Source organism: Chiloscyllium plagiosum, unplaced genomic scaffold, assembly GCF_037043375.1.
Source record: "Chiloscyllium plagiosum isolate Xiang-an unplaced genomic scaffold, Cpla_swu_hap1 HiC_scaffold_20, whole genome shotgun sequence".
Taxonomy (NCBI): domain Eukaryota; kingdom Metazoa; phylum Chordata; class Chondrichthyes; order Orectolobiformes; family Hemiscylliidae; genus Chiloscyllium; species Chiloscyllium plagiosum.
In genome coordinates, this window is record NW_028270158.1 from 22643529 (window position 1) to 22666221 (window position 22693).

Here is a 22693-nt window from a genome sequence, read left to right on the forward strand (position 1 = left end):
ATCTGTAACACTGCATGCCTGTGTTTCAGTGGGAAATGACCTCGTTAAAACCAAACCAAAACAAAATATGATCTGTTAAGCCAGGTTTTAGTCTAGAATCTGATTTATCCAGTAACAACATCAGCTGGGACCATAATAATCCACATTTCTGTGCATTAAGGTTACATGTTTGCCCATTCAACCAATCTTGATATATTCTCTCAAAATGTATTAAAGTTCATTGCACAATTTGCAACTTTTTTATCTGCAAATTTTGAAATCATGCTTCAAACATCCAGAGTCATTGATATAAACCAAGAAGCTCCTGGTCCCAACTCGGGGGAATCCCAATCATATACCTTTGTCCAGTCCAAATAAAAACTATTCACCACTACTGTTTTCTTTCACCCAATCACTTTTATATCAGTGCTGCCACTGTATCTTTAATCTCATGGACAGATTGAATGATATCGGGTTTCCCTTTCTCTTTTTCCTTTCCTGGTATATACTTCCTGCCTGGTATACCCCTCTCTCTGCCTGAAGTGACATGAATCAGCTGGGAACATCAGGAGCAGGAGTGAGCCATTCAACCCTTGATCCTGCTCTGGCATTCCCATCTATCCAATGACCTTTAACCCTCAGCTTAACGGAAACATCAACTTCTATCTAAAAATATTCAAGGACACAGCTTCAGGCAGCGAGATCCATAGATTCTGAGCGAACAGTTTTCACCTAATCTTTGTTTTAAATGGACAACTCCTGATGTTTGAATAATGACCTCTAGTTCTGGATTTCTCCATCGTTCCTAAATCTATTCTGCCAAGACCCCTCAGGATCTTGTATGTTTCAGTCAAGTTACCTCTTATTTTTCTAAATTCCAGTGGTTATAAACATAGCCTGTCTAACTTTTCCCCATAAGACAGCCCTCTCATTCTAGGTATTAGTTTGGCAGATCTCCTCTGAAGTGCCCCCAACATGCAACACATTTTTATCCTTCTTTTAAGATGTCCAATATTGTACTCCAGATGCTGCCTCAGCAGTGACCTGCATAACTGAAGAAATTATTCTTTTCTCATCCATAGCTAAATTGGTAACACTGCAAAGCTAAGTTAGGAAGTCATGGCTTCAAACCCACTTCCTCAACTGAAGCATACAATCTAGGCACATTTCAGGTAGGCCTTATTTGTGGATGCTGTATTTCAGGCGAGACATTAAACCAAGCCTCTGTCTATCCTCTCAGATGGGTATGAAACATTATTCAGTCAAAACCTGTGCAGCCTTCCTCAACATTTATGCTTCAACCTACATTGCTAAACCAGATCACTCGGTCACTGTATAATTTCTGTGCACAAATTAGCAATTATTGGCCTTGGAGCATATTCAGAGAAGGTTCACGAGAATAATTCCAGGAATGAACAGCTTAACATGAGGAAGGTTTGGGGACTCTGCGTCAATGCTCGATGGAGTTTAGATGGATGAAGGAGAATCTAATTGAAATGTACAGAATACTGAATGATCTGGACAGAGTAGATGTTGGGAAGGTGTTTTCATTGGTAAGGAGAGTCTAGGACCCAGGGCAGAGCCTTTGAATAAAAGGAAGACTTTTTAGAACAGAGATAAGGAGAAACTTCTTCAGCCAGAGAGCGGTGAATCCATCGAATTCACTGCCACAGAAGGCTGTGGAGGCCAGGTCATTGAGTATATTGAAGACGGAGATGGATAGGTTCTTGATTATAAAGGGGATCAAGGGTTACAGGGAGAAAGCGGCAGAATGGGGTTGAGAAATGTATCAGCCATGATTGAATAGTGGAGCAGACTCGATGGGCTGAATGACCTAATTTACTCTTCTGTCTTTTGGTCTTATACTTCCTTTATTACAATAATGACTGCACTTTAAAATATGACATTGGCTGTGATGCAATTGGGAGATGTTGAGATTATGAAAATACCGTGTAAGTGCATTTACTATATTTCAATTGGCAATGTTTTTTTCTGTCATCGTTAACGATTTATCACATTTATGTGTATGTATGTGTATGTCAGTTGCTTGTTTGGGACTGAATGAAACCTGTTCCACCATTCAAGTTGGTTTTGGAATTACTCATGTAAATGAATATCATTGGACCAGTGATATACTCCTTTGCATCTATAATTAATCACTTACTTTTATTCTGCATGTTTTTTGGGAACTTTATTTTAGATTAGATTACTTACAGTGTAGAAACAGGCCCATCGGCCCAACAAGTCCACACTCTGACCCATTCCTCTACATTTACCCCTTCACCTAACACTACGGGCAATTTAGCATGGCCAATTCACCTAACCTGCACATCTTTGGACCGTGGGAGGAAACCGGAGCACCCAGAGGAAACCCAGGCAGACACGGGAAGAATGTGCAAACTCCACACAGCCTGAGGCAGGCATTGAACCCGGGTCTCTGGCACTGTGAGGCAGCAGTGCTAACCACCGTGCCACCCATTAACTATTATTATTCATGATAAAATGACGGAAAGCAAGAGTAAAGGGGATCTGTAATAGGTTGGAAAAGAAAAATAATAGTTGCAGGAACAAATAGATGCCAGAGATCAGAATTAATTGTAAATGAAGATGCAATGTAGCAAGAAAGAAGTCTATTTTCTGTTGTCTTAATGCGCACTTCATACAATCATAGTTTTCAGACATTGATTCTTAACAAAGTACTGTGACCTATCTATTTTAAAATAGCTAGAATTTAATAACAAGCTGCTTAAAGAGTTATTCATAACAGCGTTTTTAAAACTGCTTCAATGTAATTGAAAAAGTCTTTTAAGATTGTGGTATGCTCAATTTGTTTATATAGTGTACAGCAAGCTACTGGGGAGAAAAAAAGTGCTGGGCATAGTTGATATGAGCAACCGGGGTTTAATTCTGGGGTGGTCTGTTGGAAATCTTCAGTATTTTGAAAGATGTACTTTGTGGCGTCAGTGGTTGGCAGACATAATTTATATAAAGGCCTTGCCTGAATAGAGCAGAAGGGAATTATTGGTGTACACTGGAAAATGATCAGAAGAGGTTCTTAAGTATGATTTAAATTTTTTGCGTGGGATAACTACTCTCTTGATTCTGTCGGGTACCCTGTTGTTTTAGTTCTTACGATTTGCATTTTTGCCTGACAAAATCATCATCAGACTTTTTTCTCTGGCCCCACTTATTCTATGTTTTAGTTTCAACAACAATAATTAGCTACGTGTGCAAAATTCTATACGGTGTCACAATTGTGAACATACAACTCTTGGATAAAACAAGCTGACAGAACCAAACTGAAGGAATTGGTGGCAGCAATTAAGTACCTTTGGCAACACTGGCACTGAGCTTTTGGAAGTACTCTGCTCAACTTAACATGTTAATCAAAGATCATTTTACTATCTTGACTTATTCTTCCAGGAAAGTCATTGAATTTTGATGTTGCTCTTCCTTTCTCAAGTATACACTTGGTTTCCTTTTGAAAGTTAGTATTGAATTTGCTTCCATCAGTTTTCCTGGTTATTTATTCTCGCCAACTGGCTGCATAAACAAACAAAACATGCTCATCACCCCTCTAGTTGCTTTGCCAATTATCTTGCATTTGTGTCCTCTGGTTATCAGTGGTTCTGCTAATGAAGCCTCTCATCATTTTGAAGAACACTTGTCTTTTAAAAAGGGCACAGCCATAAATATATGTTGTGGGTGTTGTCCCCAAAGAAATGTGTCTACCAAAATGTGATACTTGCACTAAAACAGACACAAGCCATTCACCCCAACCATCCTCACTGATGTGCATGCTCCACTAGAGTCACCTGCCACCTTTTCTCATCTGAATCTATCATCTGTTCTCTTTTCCTCAAAATTCAATTTTGTCAAAATTCCCCTTAAATGCATCTATACTGTTCACTTCGATAGCCCTCTGTTCTGAATAGCACAATCTAATCACTCCTTTGGGTGAAGAAGTTTCTCCTGAATGCCCTGTTGGATTCTCACTGACTAGCTTACACTGATAGTCTCTAGTTACGTTCTTCCCCAGAAGAGGAAATGTTCTCTTGCAATCTATTCTATCAAACCTTTCATAATTTTTATTAAGCCACCTCTCAGTCTTTTTGTCAAGAGAGAAGAGATTCAATCTGTCAATCTTTTCTTGATATGTAAATCCACACATTTCTGGTGCTATCCTTGTAAATCCTCTCTGCCGTGCATCTAGAAACATAGACATAAAACTTAGGACAGGGATAGGCTAATTGGCTCTTTGAGCAGGGCTGATCATACATATATATATATATATTATGGCTGACCTATATCCTTCCTTATAAAGGGCAATCAGAACTGAATGCAGTGCTCTAAATACGGTCTAATCAAAGTATAGTATAACTTCTGTACTTTTCAGTTACTAGTATGGCCCTTGAGCGATGAAATATAGTGAGTGGATTGCTTTCTTTTCAAGGCTTTGCTAACCTCTGGTGAAACCTTTAATGATTGTTCTGTTTGTAATCTGAGATCCCTTTGTTCCTCTATCCCAGTTAGCCTTGCATCTTTCAAGATGTTTTATCTTGCATTTATCAGTTTTGAGCTTCATTTGTCAATTATTTGCCCAATCTGCAAGTCCTGTTATTAATGTCCTCTTGTAATTATTGCAGTCTTCCTCGGTGTTATCTAGCGGCGGCACGATGTTACCTAGGGGCGGCACAGTGGTTAGCACTGCTGCCTCACAGCGTCAGAGACCAGGGTTCAATTCCCGCCTCAGGCAACTGTCTGTGTGGAGTTTGCACATTCTCCCCGTGTCTGCGTGGGTTTCCTCCGGGTGCTCCGGTTTCCTCCCACAGTCCAAAGATGTGCAGGTTAGGTGAATTGGCCATGCTAAATTGCCCGTAGTGTTAGGTGAAGGGGTAATTGTAGGGGAATGGGTCTGGGTGGGTTGCTCTTCGGAGGGTCGGTATGGACTTGTTGGGCCAAAGGACCTGTTTTCACACTGTAAGTAATCTAATCTAATCTATTACCAGCCCGTCCCGTTAGGCCCTAAAATGCGGTGCTATCAAGAAGTTGGGAAATGTTATTTTTGATCCAAAGTCTAAGTAATTAATGTAGATTGTAAACAGCAGTAGTCTTAACACTGATCCTTCCGGATCACAACTTTTCACTTTCTGCCACCCAGAGTAAATCAGCTTTGCTCCCACTATTTGCTTTCTATCTTGAACTTGGCTAGCAAGCCATACCACTGACCTATCCCCGAGGTCATACCTTCTGACCACATTTGTTATTATGTTATGGAGCATAACGTGGGCGGCACGGTGGCGCAGTGGTTAGCACTGCTGCCTCACAGCGTCAGAGACCTGGGTTCAATTCCCGCCTCAGGCGACTGACTGTGTGGAGTTTGCACGTTCTCCCCGTGTCTGCGTGGGTTTCCTCCGGGTGCCCCGGTTTCCTCCCACAGTCGCAAAGATGTGCGGGTTAGGTGAATTGGCCATACTAAATTGTCCCTAGTGTTAGGTTAAAAAGGGGTAAATGTAGGGGTATGGGTGGGTTGCGCTTCGGCGGGTCGGTGTGGACTTGTTGGGCCGAAGGGCCTGTTTCCACACTGTAAGTAATCTAATCTAATCTAATCATAATCGAAAGGAAAGCAATCTTTGAACAAAATGCAACTTGCCGTTTTCAAATGAACGACAATCCCCGTTCCTAGAACTCTGAGACCCGGACAAATTCCTGATGAAGGGCTTTTGCCTGAAACGTCGATTTTCCTGCTCCTCGAATGCTGCCTGACCTGCTGTGCTTTTCCAGCACCACTCTAATCTAGAATCTGGTTTCTAGCATCTGCAGTCCTTGTTTTTACCAAATTCCACCAGGAAACGTTCAAAATTGTCACCCTGCCCACAGTTATGTGAGCCATATTGCCAAGAAATCAGCTTGTAGCCCAAAATAATTTCTACACTGAGACAGACAGAAAGTTTTATATAATTTGAAATGCTGACCATGTGTATACAGAAGAAGATATGATCTTTCAGACTGCCCTATATAATTCGTTTTAACAATTATGGTTCCATCATGCAGTCATTCTTGTAACATTTTCATTAAATTTTAAACGGCTCATCGTACAACTTACTCTCATGTATTTTAAATAACCTGTTGGTTAGGTTATTTATGGTCCATCCCTCGTGGCCTTTGAGTGGGTGCTAGTCGGCTACTTCCTTGAACAACTACAGTCCAAATGGTGTAGGTACACTGTAATGCTGTTAGGAAGGAGGTTACAGGATTTAGACCAAGCGACAATGCAGAAACAGTGATATGGTTCCAAGTCAGAATGGTGAGTGGCTTGCAGGGGAACTTGCAGGTTGTGATGTTTCCATGTAGCTGGTACTGGTGTCCTGAGTAGTTGAGATCATAGGTTTGGACGGTGCTGTCAAAGGAACCTTGTTGAGCTTTTACAGTATACTTTGTAGATCATACATGTTGTGGCCACTGTGCATGAACAGTGGTGACAAGAAGAGTAGGACAAGTTACATTTGCACCACATAAGTGCCAGCTACCATAGCTGAGGATGGAGGTGTGCGCTGTCGGTCTAGTCCGACTGCACCACAGGTGACAAAATAAGATGAAAAATAAATTTTCTCCAGAGGACCAATTAAATAACTTCAACAAGTTATTAAGCTGGCAAACAATTGTTCCCCTTAATAGGCAACCCACCACTCAAAAGTGAGAATCTTGTTTCAGTGCCTGGAACTCAGATAACAGATACAACGTGTTACTTGCCCACATCGAGATGGGCATGGCTGAGCTTCTTAGGTGCCACATTTTTTGCTGTAGCTCACATTGTTCAGGCCCCCAGAAGATTCTGCCCTCAGGCACATTACTTTCTATTATGCAGATGGGTGTTGGGGGCTGTGTATAATAAAGGAGTTGGATTCAACATCTGAAGTGAGATGATAGTTCCAGCAACCTAGGTACAAGGCTACATTATTAATGTAATGAATTCAGTTACCTCACCCCATAAGAAGTCTCCCTGTATAACTTCTCTTGATTGCATAATTAGCAATTACCAATTAAAACAAATTTGCCAAAGTAAATGATGTATTTTTGACTATATCTTTTAAAACAAAAAAAGCATGCACAAGACCCACATCCTTAGTGACTTGATTTTTGGAAAGAGCTGCTGATGTAGAACTCAGTCTTTAAATAAGAGCTCTCTAAGAATGAAGAAATTATATTTGAGTGGGAAGTTAGAGAACTAAATGAAGGTGAAACAATTTGCCATGATTTGAGGCTGAGCTAGGAGTTGTAATTTGCTGCTGTTAAATGCTCAGTATTATTTCTTCAGGCTTTACCTGGCAGCCCACTGTTTTCTGTCCATAAATCCTGAGAGAAGCAAAGCTGGGCCGTGCTACAGGTCAACCCATGGGATTAGGCACAAAGGCTTTGAAAGTTAAAAATGAAACAAAAGCAGCTGTTAGAAAAATATTACTATACCTAATATTGGTAATAAAAATCATTTACAGTCTGCAGTGCAGTTTGAGTGAGGCCAGCCATACTTTTCAAACTATCAATGTGGTATTCACAGTCTGATATCATTCGCAGCTTTTGTTTCCCTGCAAATGATTCGAAACTTTGGTGGCCCATTCACAGATCTCGCTTGAAGGAGATGTTGGAGTGATGTTGCACTATATCACTTGCTGGAGCTGGATATGTACTGTGCCAAAACATGACTTTACATTTTAAGACAGCTTCAAGTGATAGCATGGTCTCCTACAGTCTAAACATCCCTTCAGTCATTTTAGGGAAGGTGGATGTCATGGAGTAGATGTTATATTACAGTTACATAATCAACACCCTCCCCACCAATCCTTGTTCAGAGTACTTCATGGAGGATTGATTGGTTTTTGAAGAATGCATGCACCTTCACTGGAATAATACTAGGGCTAAAAAGAATACATTTTGGAGAGATTGAGTTTGTACATCCTATGTTTTTAGAGATTAAGGAGTGACCTAATTGATATTTTCAAATGAACTAATTTCAATTCTTGCATCTTTATTAGATTACATCAGAGCTTCAACAACCTTTAGTTTCCTGTTATTTTATCATTGATATTGCCTTCGGAAATCCGAACTGACTTGCCAGCCAATTTTTTCCCCTTTACTCTCATAGTATAAATTGTGGTGATTAGATTACTTAGTGTGGAAACAGGCCCTTTGGCCCAACAAGTCCACACCGACCTGCCAAAGCGCACGCACCCAACTAGACCCATTCTCCTACATTTACCCCTGCACCTAACACTACGGGCAATTTAGCATGGCCAATTCACCTAACCTACACATGGTTGGATTGTGGGAGGGAACCAGAAGAAATCCACGCAGACACGGGAGAATGTGCAAACTCTACACAGTCAGTCACCTGAGGCGGGAATTGAACCCGGGTCTCTGGCGCTGTGAGGCAGTGCCAACCACTGTGCCACCATGCCGCCCAAGGTGATCCTTTGAAATATGGCATTCTTGCATTTGTCTTGAGGACTGCAAGGCCAAAAGCATCAAAAACATCTCTCTTTCAGCTATATTAAAGGAGGTGATAGAGTGCATAGAATGAAAACTGGGGAATCCAAAATAAAGAGTCATAATCTTAAAATTAGGGCGAGGCCATTGGGGGTGATCGCTTGATGGACTACTTCACATAAGGTAAAGGAAATCTCTCCCATAGGTTCATTCAGATGGGGATCAATAGAAAATTGCAAAACTGAGCTCTTTTTAGGCCTGAGTATAGAGATTCAAGGCACCTAAACCATAGAATCTCTATAGTATGGAAGCAGACTATTCAGTCCATCGAATCCACACTGACCCTCCAAACAGCATCTCACACAGACCCACCGCCCTACTCTGTCTCTGTAACCTTGCATTTTCCATGTCTAATCCACCTAGTCTGCACATCCCTGGACACAATGTGCAATTTAGTATGACCCATCTACCTAACTTGAACATTGTTGGACTGTGGGAGGGAACCAGAAGAAATCCACGCAGACACGGGAGAATATGCAAACTCTACACAGTCAGTCACCTCGGGGTAGAATCAAACCCAGGTCCCCTGTTACTGTGAGGCAGCAGTGCTAACCACTGAGCCATCATGCCGTCCAGAAATAAGTAAAGGAATAGCATTCCTTTTAATAGAATTAAAATATATATTAGTTATAATCTAGTTGATGGGATTAAGAATCTTAACAGACTATTCCTGTTCTTATTATCGGAAAGTACAGTATTTTGACAGAAAGTTGCAGACAGCTGCAATGCTTCTAATGACTCAATGTTAATGCTCTGTCTGAACAGTAACTTATGCTCAGGATCCTAAGATGGCCAGTATTATTGAACTACACCTGAGCAGGACTCAATGCTCACAGGAGCTGCAGAAGACTAATTCAGGAAAAATAATAGAAAATAGGTCTGCAATTTTTAATTTCCAATTCACTAACCATATTGCAGTCTGATATGTGTTGAACCACGTCAACCTTCCATTTTTACTGGATTACCTTTCATTAAAGGAACAGCTGTTAAAGTAAATTGAATTAAAGTAATCTGCACCCTGTACTTTTGCCTTCATTGATCTGCTTATTATAGCAGCAAAGAAAGGATCCAAGTAATCTTACTGCACTGCTTTGGGGCTGATTACATTGTGTTTCTGTTTGAAGTTTTCTTTTCTGTTTTCCTTCTCACAAACTTCCAAGGCAAAATTGTCAGGCATTACAACATTAAGAAAGATGTTTTTCTGGAGAACAAATGAAAGATTGAGTGCATTGATATTTATCATTTATTTAGAGTATTGAAACCTGACTTAGTAGAATGGCAAAATGTCTGTTCACCAATTGTATCAGATTGATGAAAAAGAGGGGAACCCATTTTTGAAAGAAAAAGTTATGCAGTACTGTACCTTTAAGAAAGTTAAAAGCTAGTAGAACTATCTGACAGCATCAAGTGTTCTGAACAAGATACAATATAACCTTTTGGTCCAGCAGCTAGTGTAGCTGGTTGCCTGGAGACAAAAACAAATTTGAATTAGGCCAATCACTTTAAAGTATACTCCCCCCCCCCCCCAAAAAAAAACAAACTCCAATCAAGTTTGAATTTAGTATATTGACAATATTAAAAGCCAATGACACAAGCCATGATTTGGAAATGTTGGTGTTGGACTGGGGTGTATAAAGTTAAAAATCACACCACACCAGATTTAATTGGAAGCTCCGAAAGCCAGTGCTTCCAATTAAACCTGTTAGACTGTAACCTGGCGTTGTGTGATTTTTAACAATGACACAAGCCGATGCTTTGTGGTATAAGGCCCGGAAAACTTGAACAGTTGAGAGAGAACGGCCAAGCCAACAACAAATGGAGACTGCTGCGTGGAATAGGTCTCTTAAAGGTACATTTATCTATCAACCACCTGTAAAAAAGAAATCCTAAGAAGAAATAAATCTACAGAGGAAGATACATAGTGAAGATTCAACAGCTGCCTGGTTTTGAAATTTGAATTTTGGTAAATCTTAAATTAGGGGTTTTATTGGACGAGTATTATAGAAGGGAAAGTAAAGCTAGGAGTTGTAAACAGTTATTAGTTAATTATTCTCTGTTATACAAGAAACAAATCCTCAGCCTGATCGATCTTTTTTGTTCGGTATAACCTCTTTGTTCTGATATTGTGCTTATTGCTTGCTATTTTCCTCATTTCCTTACGTGCTTCTAAATACTTTATACGCAATAAAAACAAAAACTATTGCAAGACTCGAACATGGTCTAACCAATTTTTGTGCAAGTTTAAGATCTCTTTGCTTTTCACTTACATCCCTCCAACAAGGAAGCCCAGTACTTTCTTTGAGTTTAGTCTGTGTGCTCTGGAACATCATCCCTGTCATAATGATTCAATCAAGTGCCTAGAATAACAGGACCCTTGATCTTTCAGCCCAACGGCCACAATGTCAGGCATTAATCCAGGCTGTGGAAGGTTCAAGGCAAACGTTATCAGTCTTAAGTTTGTTTCTAGTTTTGATTAAAAGTTTCACTTTCAGCTAAGGTACCTAAGAGTGCAACAAACAGCAATTGACACCCATCTGAAGGAGAAGACATTAGGATCAAATATTTGTTCAAAGGGAGACATTTTAAGGGTTGCCTTAAAAGAGGAAAGTTCAAGAGCTGTCGATGAGATCCCAGAAGAAAGGATCTTTAAACTTGATAATCTGATAATAATAATAGGAATAAAGCCCCGGATCCTAGTGCCTGGATTGAGAGGGTTTCCTCTGATGGGAGGCTGACTAATTTGTGTCTGTGTTCTCTGCAGTGCAGAAGAATGAGAGGTGATCACTTTGAAATTCTAAAGGGTAGCATGTTGGCAGGTTAGTCACTGAAAAGTTGTTTCACTGCAGGGAATAGTCTCAGTATAAGGGGGCAATCAACTAACACTGAGCTAAAGAGAAAACTGCTTCACTCAAAGCCTTGAGAATCTTTGGAGTTCTTTACTCAAGGGGGTTTGGATACCCTATCATTGAATAAATGCTGGGCTAGCCAACCAAGCCAAACTAAATTAAGCCTGATGCACAGATTTTTGGTCTCTCAGGGAATATGGGGAGTGGGAAATGAAGGCAAATGAAGTAATAACAAAAGATCATACAGTGATCATATTTGAATGGTGGAGCCGACCTAATGGGCTACTCCTTCTGTTTCTATTTAATTATTTCAGATTTCCAGCAACCACAGTGTTTTGTTCTTATACTAAACTATCTCTATTTTGACTGAATAAATTCACAAAATTTGCAATGTGTGAAAAAATTACAATTGAGGAAGACAGCGCACTTGAAAGATTGCCATCAACTACTTCAGAATGATGAGACATGTCTTGTTTAAATAGTTTTCTTTAAGCTTGTTTAACATAAAAACTTTGATGCTGTACACTTAAAGACCTAATTCTGAGGTGAATGATTGATTGGTGTAAAAGAGGTTTCTCTCTTACCTTAGTTTGAAATCCAGCCCAAATTGATGGAGTTGCAATCCTTTCTGTCTACATGTTGGAAGGGCTCCTATTGCAACAGCGTCTGCACTTTAAAAATTGCTCCAACAGCTATACAGTGCTTTGGGACCACCTATCTACATAAAATGAATCAAAATAATCCCAATTCAATTCTTGTTAGATGTTAGCCCATAGTCCAAATTATCAAACTTGTCATTCAATGGGACCCAAGGTTGTTAGTGTGAGAAATTAAAATAGGTGACATAAGGTGTGATTGGTGTGAGGAGTGGAAGAAGCGAAATCATGTAGTGCGCCCGCTCTTGAAAAACCCAATTGGACTGGGTAGCTACAAGTGGAAAAACGTTGTGTCCCATTACTTGAAATTCCTCACCCAAAGAGCAAAAATGAATTTCTCACACTGCTGATTAACATCTCTGTGCTACCATCAAACAAAAAGGAAAATATCAGCATTAACATATGACTGGATTTCTAACTTAACCGAACAAATCAAAGCAGATGTTGGTGGAGTTCCCCTCTCCTCTCTCCCCTAAATTAGCTGCATATGTTCCTTACAAAAAAGTGCTGATTGTTTTATGTGCAAATTGAATTTTTTTGACTCTGTTGAATTTAAAGTTTTTGTGCCTAGAGGCGATGAAAATGAACTCAGAAGTTATTTGTTTGTTGCCATTCACTATAGTATCTCAACATTTTGTTTTTTTTCTGCCTGGTTTGGATGCCATTTACTGTGCAGGGCTACCAACTACACTGTATGCCCCAGGAGATTAGAGTTTAATATTATAAATCTCAATTGTCAGAATGAAGAGGAGATTTGAGAGAGGTGTTCAAAAATTATGAAAGGGTTTTGATAGAGGAATTATTTCCACACAGATGTAAGGTAATTGACAGAGTTTCTTGGGCAGACTGGAGAATGGGGTGACATGAGGAAAAGCATATTTTACACAGTGAATTATGATAATTTGTGCTTCCTGAAAAGGTGCAAGAATCAGGTTCAATGGTGGTCCAGATATCCCAGTCTCTTGCTCGTTGAAGTCTGCATGTTCCTCCAAAGATCCATGTCAGGATCTCACTGAAGAAGCAATGCGCTGAACTTTCAACAGGCAGGTCCCCTTCTCCCTCCAAAACCGTTTCTAACTCTTGAGTTAGAGTCAGAGGTGCTGAACAGTTCAACATGAGCTTGGCATACGATCAGCAGTATTCAGGGAATAAGTTTGAGGGAGTCAAAACCTCATCCACTGTTAACACCAAATACAATCCAGTTGCTAAACAGTTGCTTGCAGAGCTGAAATGCCTCCATGGAGAAATGCAGTTAATGTTTCAAGTTGATGACTCTTGGGCAGTTCCCACATTGTCAACAATAAATGTTAACTGTCTCCAGATATGGTGCTAATAATACTCAGTTTTCTTGTATTTTCTATTTATGTATTTCAGATTTCCAGTTTGTTGTTCTTAGACTAAACTATCTCTTTTTTGACTCAATATGCATCAGGCTCAACTTCAGAAGAGCACCTCCTACTATATGGATAGTAGAGTTAAATGTATAGTTACCCAGGGAATATTAGACAGACAAAATCCCTGTTTAATATATTGGCAACCAAACAGCAGACAGCCTTAAAACCTCCCGCCCCCACCCCCCAATCTCCTCCAACTCCTGACCATAGCACCAAAACCTCCCTGACACTCTGACTCTCCTGTTCTTCCCCATACCCTCCAACATCCACCCACCTTACCCAATTGCAATCATATCCACCTACCTCCTTACCATAGTACCCATCTCTCTGTAGCTTTCCAAAAATTCTTGGAGGCAAAGTATCAGAGCTAATGCTATAAAAAGGGAATTTAACTTCAATAAAGATTCTCTCCAATGCTCCCTGCAAGGGTTCCTGTACTTAGTAAGTTTGGGAGGCCCTTCCTATGGAAGATCAGTTTGAAAAATTGGAGAAGGGTGAGTAGATTTTGTTTGATTGGGTCAATAATCGAGGTACTGACTAAGATCAGATTTGCAGGAATATGAGGAATATGCAGGAAGAGTAGGGAGTAGGACCAATTGAAAAGCTCCTACAAGAGGTAAAATAGTCAAGATAACTTTAGTTTGAGTTTTATTATTTCGTATTGAGAAACAGAAATCGTGATTGATTTGTTTCTCTATTCCACTCGCCTTTGAGCCTAATTGTCTATTTGCTAATTTTTTGAATAGATCAACATCAATTATTAGAAACTGAATCTGGAATCTTTCTGATCTCTGTGATTGAATACTAGATTGGGAGATATTTATCTTCTTGAGGTGCAAAGAGACTCATCTTCTACCCCAGAACATGGGACTGGGCTATTCTCGCAATTACAAAGACATGGCTCAGGGATGCACAGGACTGGCAGCTTAATGTTCCAGGGTGTAGATGCTATAGGAAGGATTGAAAGGCTGGCAAGAGAAGAGGGGGAGTAGCATTTGTGATTAGGGATAACATTATGGCTGTACTTAGGAAGGATATTCCTGGGAATACATCGAGGCAAGTTATTTGGATGGAACTGAGAAATAGGAAAAGAGTGATCACCTTATCAGGATTATACTATAGACCCCCTCAATAGTCAGCAGGAAATTGAGAAGCAAATTTTTAAGGAGATCTCAGTCATCTGTTAAAAGAATTAGGGTGGTTATGGTTAAGGATTTTAACTTTCCAAACATAGACTGAGACTGCTATAGTGTTAAAGACTTGAATGGGGAGGAATTTGTTATGTGTATACAAGAAGACTTTCTGATTCAATATGTGAATGTACCTACTAGACAAGGTGCAAAACTTGATCTACTCTTGGGAAATAAAGCAGGTCAGGTCATTGAGGTGTCAGTGGGGGAGCACTTTGGAGCCAGTGGCCATATTTCTATTAGTTTTAAAGTAGTGATGGAAAAGGATAGATCGGATCAAAAAGTTAAAATTCTAAATTGGAGGAAGGCCAATTTTGACGCTATTAGGCAAGAACGTTCTAAAGTTGATTGGGGGCTGATGTTCGCAGGTAAACAGATGGCTGGAAAATGGAAAAAGAGTCCAGAAATAGGATATTCCTGTTAGGGTGAAAGGAGAGGCTGGTAGGTGTAGAGAATGCTGGATAACTAGAGAAATCGAGAGTTCGAAGGAAGCATATGTCAAGTATAGACAGCAGAAATCAAGTGATTCCTTAGAAGAGTATAAAGACAGTAGGAGTATACTTAAGAGGGAAATCAGGAGGGCAAAAAGGAGACATGTGATAGATTGGCAAACCTGATTAAGGAGAATCCAATAGGATCCTACAAATACATTAGGGACAAAAAGGTAACTAGGAACAGGATATGGCTCCTTAAAGATCAGCAAGGCCACCTGTGTGCGGACCTGCAGGAGAAGGGGGAGATATTAAATGAGTATTTTACATTAGTGTTTACTGTGGAGAAGAATATGGAAGAAAGAAAACATGGGGAAATAAATAGCGACCTCTTGAAAAAATGTCCATATTACAGAGGACGAAATGCTGGACTTCTTAAAATGCATAAAGGTGGATAAATTCCTGGTGTATCCTAGAACTCTATGGCAAACTAGGGAAGTGATTGCTGGGCCTCATGCTGAAATATTTGTATCATCATAGAAAGAGTGCCAGAAGACCGGAGAATAGCTAAAATTGTGCCACTGTTTGAGAAATGAGGTAAGGAAAACCCAGGGATGTATAGACCAGTGAGGTTGACATCAGTGGGCAAGTTGTTGGAAGGAATCCTGAGGGACAGTATTTACCTGTATTTGGAAAAGCACAGACTGATTAGGGATAGTCAGCATGGGAAATCGTGTCTCACTAACATGATTGAATTTTTTGGAGAAGTAATAAACAGGATTGATGAGGGCAGAGTGGTGGATGTGATCAATATGGACTTCAGCAGGCATTCGACAAGGTTCCTCATGGTAGACTGGTTGGCAAGGTTAGATCATACAGAATCGTGGAATAACCACCTATTTGGATGCAGAAGTGGCTCGAAGGTAGAAGACAGAGGGTGGTGGTGGAGTGTGGCTTTTCTGACTGGAGGCCTGTGGCCAGAGGTATGCCACAAAGATCTGTGCTGGGTCTGTTGCTTCTTGTCATTTAAATAAATCATTTGGATGTGAACTTAGGATGTATGGTGAGTAAGTTTGCAGATGACACCAAAATTGGAGGTGTCGTGAACAGCGAAGAAGTTTACCTCAGTGTACGATAGGATCTTGATCAGATGGGCCAATGGGCCGAGGAGTGACAGATGTACTTTAATTTAGATAAATATGAAGTGCTGCATTTTGGAAAGGCACATCAGGGCAGGACTTATACACATAATGGTCCCTGTGAAGTGTTGCTGAACAAAGAGACTTTGAAGTGCAAGTCCATAGTTCCTTGGAAGTGGAGTCGCAATAGATAGGATAGTGAAGAAGGCATTTGGTACGCTTTCCTCTATTGGTCAGTGCATCGAGGAGTTGAGAGGTCATGTTGCGACTATACAGGACATTTGTTTCGCCACTATTGGCATACTGCATGCAATTCTGGTCTCCCTGCTATAGGAAGGAAATTGTAAGAATTGAAAGGGTTCAGAAACTATTTACAAGGATTGGGGGATTTGAGTATCGGAAGAGTCTGAATAGGCTGGGGCTGTTTTCCCTGGAGTGTCAGAGGCTGATGGGTGACCTTATAGAGGTTTATAAAATCATGAAGTGCATGGAGAGGGTGAATAGACAAGGCCTTTTTCCTTGGGTGAAGATGCTCCAAACTAGAGGACATAGATGTAAGGTGAGAGGGGAAAGATTTAAAAGGGACCTAAGGGGCAACTTTTTCACACAGAGGGTGGTGCATGTATGGAAAGAGCTGCCAGAGGAAGTGGTGGAGGTTGGTACAATTACAGCATTTAAAAAGTATTTGGATGGGTATACATGTAGGAAGGTTTAAAGGGATATGGGCCAAATGCTGGCAAATGGGACTAGATTAATTTAGGATATCTGGTCAACATGAACGGGTTGGACTGAAGGGTCTGTTTCTGTGCCATGTATCTCTATGACTCTACGACTCACCACCTCTTCAGCTCCTCTTTCTCTCTCTGTCCTTCTCTTTTTTTCTACTTCCTTCTACTTTTTGACCCTTACCGTACCTCCAGTCACAATCAATATGTATGTGACTTATATAATATTATAAAGTGTTTACAGGATCAGGCTATTCAGCCCAATAGACCCACAAGCATGTATGTATGTACCTGCTCCTATCCTCCTTCATGTAATCCCTGCAGTTAATCTTTATGTTCCATTCTCTGTTATGTGCTAATCTAGCTTTTCCCTCAAAGTACATCAGAGGTTTGGGCATTCTGGAGTAGTTGGGCTGCCAAGTTACCCTTTTCCTTTTTTTGTTAATTTGTCTTAACATTGTTATTTCAACTCAGATTTTTAACAGTGATCTAAATCTTAAACAAATGTTTTTAATCATTGTAGCGTCATCGTAGCCAGGGGATAATACCCAGCTCTATATGATAGTTTGTTAGTTCTCCAGATTCAGCTTTCGACAAATTTAACATACTTTTCAACACTTGATATTAAAATCATGTTATTAAGTATGATGTTGGGGTTTCCTAGAGCTTAGATGAATATTGGCTCTTGATTATCAACACATGAACTTTCAGCCTAGATGTAATTATCTTGGCACAGTTAAAGTCTTGAGGGTTTAAGTTCTTGTATTACTACACTGTCCCCTAGAGTTTCAAGAGAAAATGGTTCAGCATAAGAAGTAACTTGCATTTCAAACCACAAATCTGCAAATGGCAGTCATTCTCTAGGCACTTAACAGACTGATAAAGTCATGATGTTGATATGACTAAACTACATCATAGTATGTTTCATTACCATATAAACATAGAACCAATCAAGGCATGCTATTATCATCAGTCTGTCTGGGCCTAAATATATTTATAGAGTTGGAGGTGCTGGAGACTGAATCTAAGCAGTACACATGTAGAAATGACCAGTACCACTTAACTACAGCTCCCACTGTTTTTACATGTTTAATTTTGTTGTTTCAAATCACTAAATGATGCTGTTTGTGTGTAATCAGTATTACTAGAAGGTTCTGAATTGTTGAAAGAATTTTTTGATCATGACACTTGCAATTTCTCCATGTCTGTGTCCTTGCATGAGCCATTTTCAAAGATTTGCCAGCGTCTTGCAAACAGCAATGTTCCTTTTTCTGTGTTTTGGAAAATTTCCTTAAATCAAACCACTTAATACATCCAACAGACTGGTCAACAAACATTTCAGTCATAATTTAATCCATTCTCAATGACTTCATGAAAACTGTCCCAGTAAGGTTGAATAACAATTGATCTGTGAACCTAGATTGCTTAAATCTGGCATTGTATTGTCTCCTAACATACAAAGGACATGTTTGTAACTCTGCTGCAAATCACAAAGAACTTCAGCTAAAACTTAAAATAGATATTAACCATTAAGTGTCAATGATGATTTTCTCAATTTTCACTCTGGATACCAACTCTTATTGGACTTAATCCTTGTGGTCCCACTGTATGGCATCCTGCATGCTCCTGTTCATTGGCTGTCAACACATCAATTGTGGTGGTGGCCCTACTCCAAAGCTCTTTCCTTTGGTTGTTCACATTCTGATTCTCTTCCTCTACTGCCTTCCTACAACCATCGGAAAGTGACTATGCTCTTCTCTAAACGAGTTGTCAATTAAATTCCTGAACATGAGCTAAATACTGCAGATGCTGGAGAACTGAAGAAGTCATATTGGATTTGAAAAGTTATCTCTGTTTCTTTGTCCACACCTGCTGAGTTTTTCCATCACTTTCTGTTTACATAGCAATTAAGTTTCCTTTATTTCCACCTTTAGAACTTTTTATTTAAAGAAAGTTGAAAAAATCCATGTTTATTTCTATTTTTTCTGTTGCTCTTGACATACCTTATTCTAAGCAGTGACTAATTTCTGCTGATTCCAGTACAATCCTGGAGAATTGACAGCCTTAGCTTTCTTTCTTCTTTGCAATTTATCACTTGTAATCAAAACTTCTGTGCTATTTTATCCATATCTTATTCTGTTTTCTCTCATTTGCTTTCTTTCCTAGTTGTGGAAATTCCCATGCAATCCATTAGAAAACCAGACCATTTACTTGTAGATCAGGTCCTTGTATCACTGATATGCTGGACATTAATCCAGTTTTTACAGGTGTAACTATAGTTTAAAAATGGCTGGCAAAGATTTCATCATTTAGAAGGTAGAAAAGCTCATCACGTGGTGGTATAAAATATAGGATGATTGAATGAATGCAGAGTTTGGGCTTGTGCCTTGTTCTCACTGCCAGATCTTTATCATTCTTCATAGCAGTTTTTGTATGATTTGTTTTGCTCTTTTAATGATCCCTGAAGAGTCTGATAACTTACAGAAGAAATTTGTTCTGTCAGTCAATAACTGAACAGATGACACAAGGTTTCATGTTTTAAAAGTTCCTAATTTACTGTAACAAATAGACAAAGCACTATTGGTCAAGCACTATTTGTTAAGCCTATATACTTTAACTGACAGAGCAGAATTTTTGACACAACTGAAAAAGCCTACATTTAACTATGTGATTGACTGTCCCTTGAATAGTTATACAATTCTCCCAGAACTAGCTGAAATGATTCTTACTCCGAAAGGTTTTCTTTTGGTCTTTTTCTTTGCAAATCTGGAAACTTTTAACTCTTCATGGTGCAAAGATGTCTATCTCTCTCTTTCTCTTTCTCTCTCTCTCTCTCTCCCTCCCTCTCTCCCTCTAGCTAACATTCGGCAAATCATCGGGCCTCCTTTTAATAGCTAATGAATTTGTAGTTTCCAAACCAAGTGTGATCTCCTACCCAGATTTTCTGCAGTGAGAACAGAAACTTTTAGCCTGATGCTGTTCTCTCTCTACCCTAGATCCTTGCAGTCTAATCTTATCCAACGTATTCATGGATACATTAGCCACTCCCCCTTACAAAACTTGGCTCCTTGGGAACATGAATTACATGTGCTTATACCCAGGCAGGCATGATAATTTGCTCTCCTTGAGACCGCAGGGCTCTTGGAAGTAAATTAACAGTTTAAGGTATAACTGTTTTCAATATAATATTCTCAACATGTTTCCAGGGCTTTGGAAAATCACTGTCGGCACTTAAGATGCTGTCATTGTCTCCCAAGTGTAAATACCCTGCATCCTTTTCCTCATGAAATAATCTGGACCCTTTAATCTGTAATAATCAAACTGCAAAATAGGTCAAGTAACCCTCCTCACTTTAGCTTAAAGACAATGCCCTTCTCTAAACGAGCTGTCAATTAAATTCCTGAACATGAGCTAAATACTGCAGGGAGAACTGAAGAAGTCATATTGGATTTGAAAAGTTATCTCTGTTTCTTTGTCCACATATCCTCCCACACCTGCTGAGTTTTTCCAGCACTTTCTGTTTGCATAGCAATTAAGTTTCCTTTATTTCCAGCTTTAGAACTTTAAAACTGACACAGCACCAGGTTATAGTCCAACAGGTTTATTTAGAAGCAATAGCTTTCAGAGTGCTGCTCCTTCATGAGGTGGTTGTGGAGAATAAGACCATAAGACACAGAATATATAGCAACAGATTACAGTGTCATGAAGTTGAAATGATAAATTGAACAAACCTGGATTATTGTTAAGTCTTTCATCTTTTAGAATGGGTTGCAGGTTTTGGTTCTTCCAAATAAACCTGTTGGACTATAACTTAGTTTTGTGTGATTTTTAACGTTGTCTACCCCAGTCCAACACCAGCTCCTCCTCATTATAAATTAACAACGCAATTCCAAAACATGACAACCTTATAAATGTCAAAATTGTAACACAGTGTCCCTACAGAACGAAAATTCATCACCATAGTAATGTGTTTTCACAAACATCATCCAAAATATTTCATTTAGCATTTTAAGTACTTTACTGTGCACTAAGTTAGTTGGTAAGTTAGTTATTAATGTTTGTCTCCCAGGATGTCACGATTTCCATTAAACAGTCCATCTTAACAGCATCGGTATGGTTAAGCTGTATTAAGCAAATACCTGTAATAATTTGGTGTTCACATCTATTTTTGGTAGCTTCTTAAAATGCTTCATCTTATTTAAATAAAAATTTGTTCCATTGCCTTTGTGGTCACCTTCCAAGACATGGCATAGCAAATCTTCTTTCTCAAGGCAGTTAAAGCTGACATTGTTTTCATGACCATTGAATCCTTGGTCTGATGTATCAAAGCTCTGTGGAAGCTGGTGATCTGAAATAAACACAAAGTACTGGAGGAACTCATCAGGTCTGGCAGCAGCTATGGAGACAGAAACAAAATCAATGTTTGCAGACAGTGCGACATTCGGTGGCAGCAATGTATAACACTGCAGCGCAACAACTCACCAAAGCTCCTTTGACAGGGCATTCTAAATCCATGACTTCCACCACCTAGAAGAACAAGAGAAGCAGGAATATTATCACTTTCAAGTCTCCCTCCAAGTTTCATGCCACCTTAGAAATATATCATCATTGCTCTCTTCCTTCATTACTGCTGGTTCAAAATTCTGGGACTCCTGCCCAAATAGGAATCCCTTCAACAAATGCATGTGCCTATGCCACATGGACTGCACCACTTCAAGAAGGTCGCTCACCACCATCTTCTGAATGGCATTTAAGGATGGGCAATAAGTGCTGGTATTGCCTGAATCCCGTAAACACGTAAAAATATAAAGAAATAAAACCGTTGCATTTGCTATTTGCAGTGAAGTCAGAGACATTATGTAAAGGAACACGTTTGCAATGTTATCATAGACTGCAAACAGACAAAACAGTCACACAATAATATTGTATGATAAACGCAACACCGAAGACTGTGAACAGACTGAGAGATTGAAAAAAAGGGCTGTTGAAGGGAAATACAAGACTTCAGACTCATGCAAACACCTGATAGTCGTGAAGCCTATTTGATGCCATGATTGTGATGTTATCCTTTCCCGATGTCAGGTGCTTTAAATTGTGTTCTAGCACCTTTTTTTATACATAAGCCTGGACATCAGGTTACTTGACATCGTCTGGTGCTGTCACTCAATACCACAAAAGTGTACTTTTGCCTTTATGCCAGCAATAGCCATCGGGAGGACAAACCAGACTGAAAGCCCCCTTTTGTTCCACTCAGTAATTCTCCAACTCTTGGCCTGACTAAAAGCAGCACAACCTGGGCTCAAACTTGAAGCTTTGCAATCTTTGGAAAGGTGTGTGGTAATAATTTTTGTTTTGTTTTGTTTCTTTTTCCAGACCTATGAACAAAATGAATGGTTAATCCACTTGGCAGGAAGACTGCTGATGAATGATAGCCTTGTATTGTCACTAATAGCACACAACCCATTTCAGAATCAAGGAGCACCACGGTAAGTAGTCTTAACCTTGATTTATTTGGCAGTTGTTTGAGTTGAATTGCGTAAGGTATTCAGCTGAAGTCCTCACTTAGTTTCAGTCAATAAGAATCCCATGTGGTCTTTTCTTAATTAATTCTCAAGAGTTGGGTGTTACTGGAGTCATTGCTATCTCATTTAACCTTTGATAAAATGCTGGCTTCTTAAACCACTGCAATCCGTGTGATAAAAGGCGATGGATTTCCAGGATTATGACATTACAACACAGGTTCACAAACATATCAAATGTCAGTTGATGCTTTGCAGATCAATTGTGAT

General features: G+C 39.6%; 1 protein-coding gene across 2 annotated transcripts in view; it reads left to right on the top strand.

Moving 5' to 3' along the window:
• The window catches only part of lmf1 (lipase maturation factor 1), a 607840-nt gene that overhangs the window by 572735 nt on the left and 12412 nt on the right, over positions 1-22693 (top strand). For both annotated transcript variants that reach the window (XM_087997719.1, XM_087997718.1), the window contains one exon: positions 22278-22390. In XM_087997719.1, the coding sequence (XP_087853845.1) occupies positions 22278-22390 (113 nt within the window). The remainder of the gene's footprint in view (positions 1-22277; positions 22391-22693) is intronic.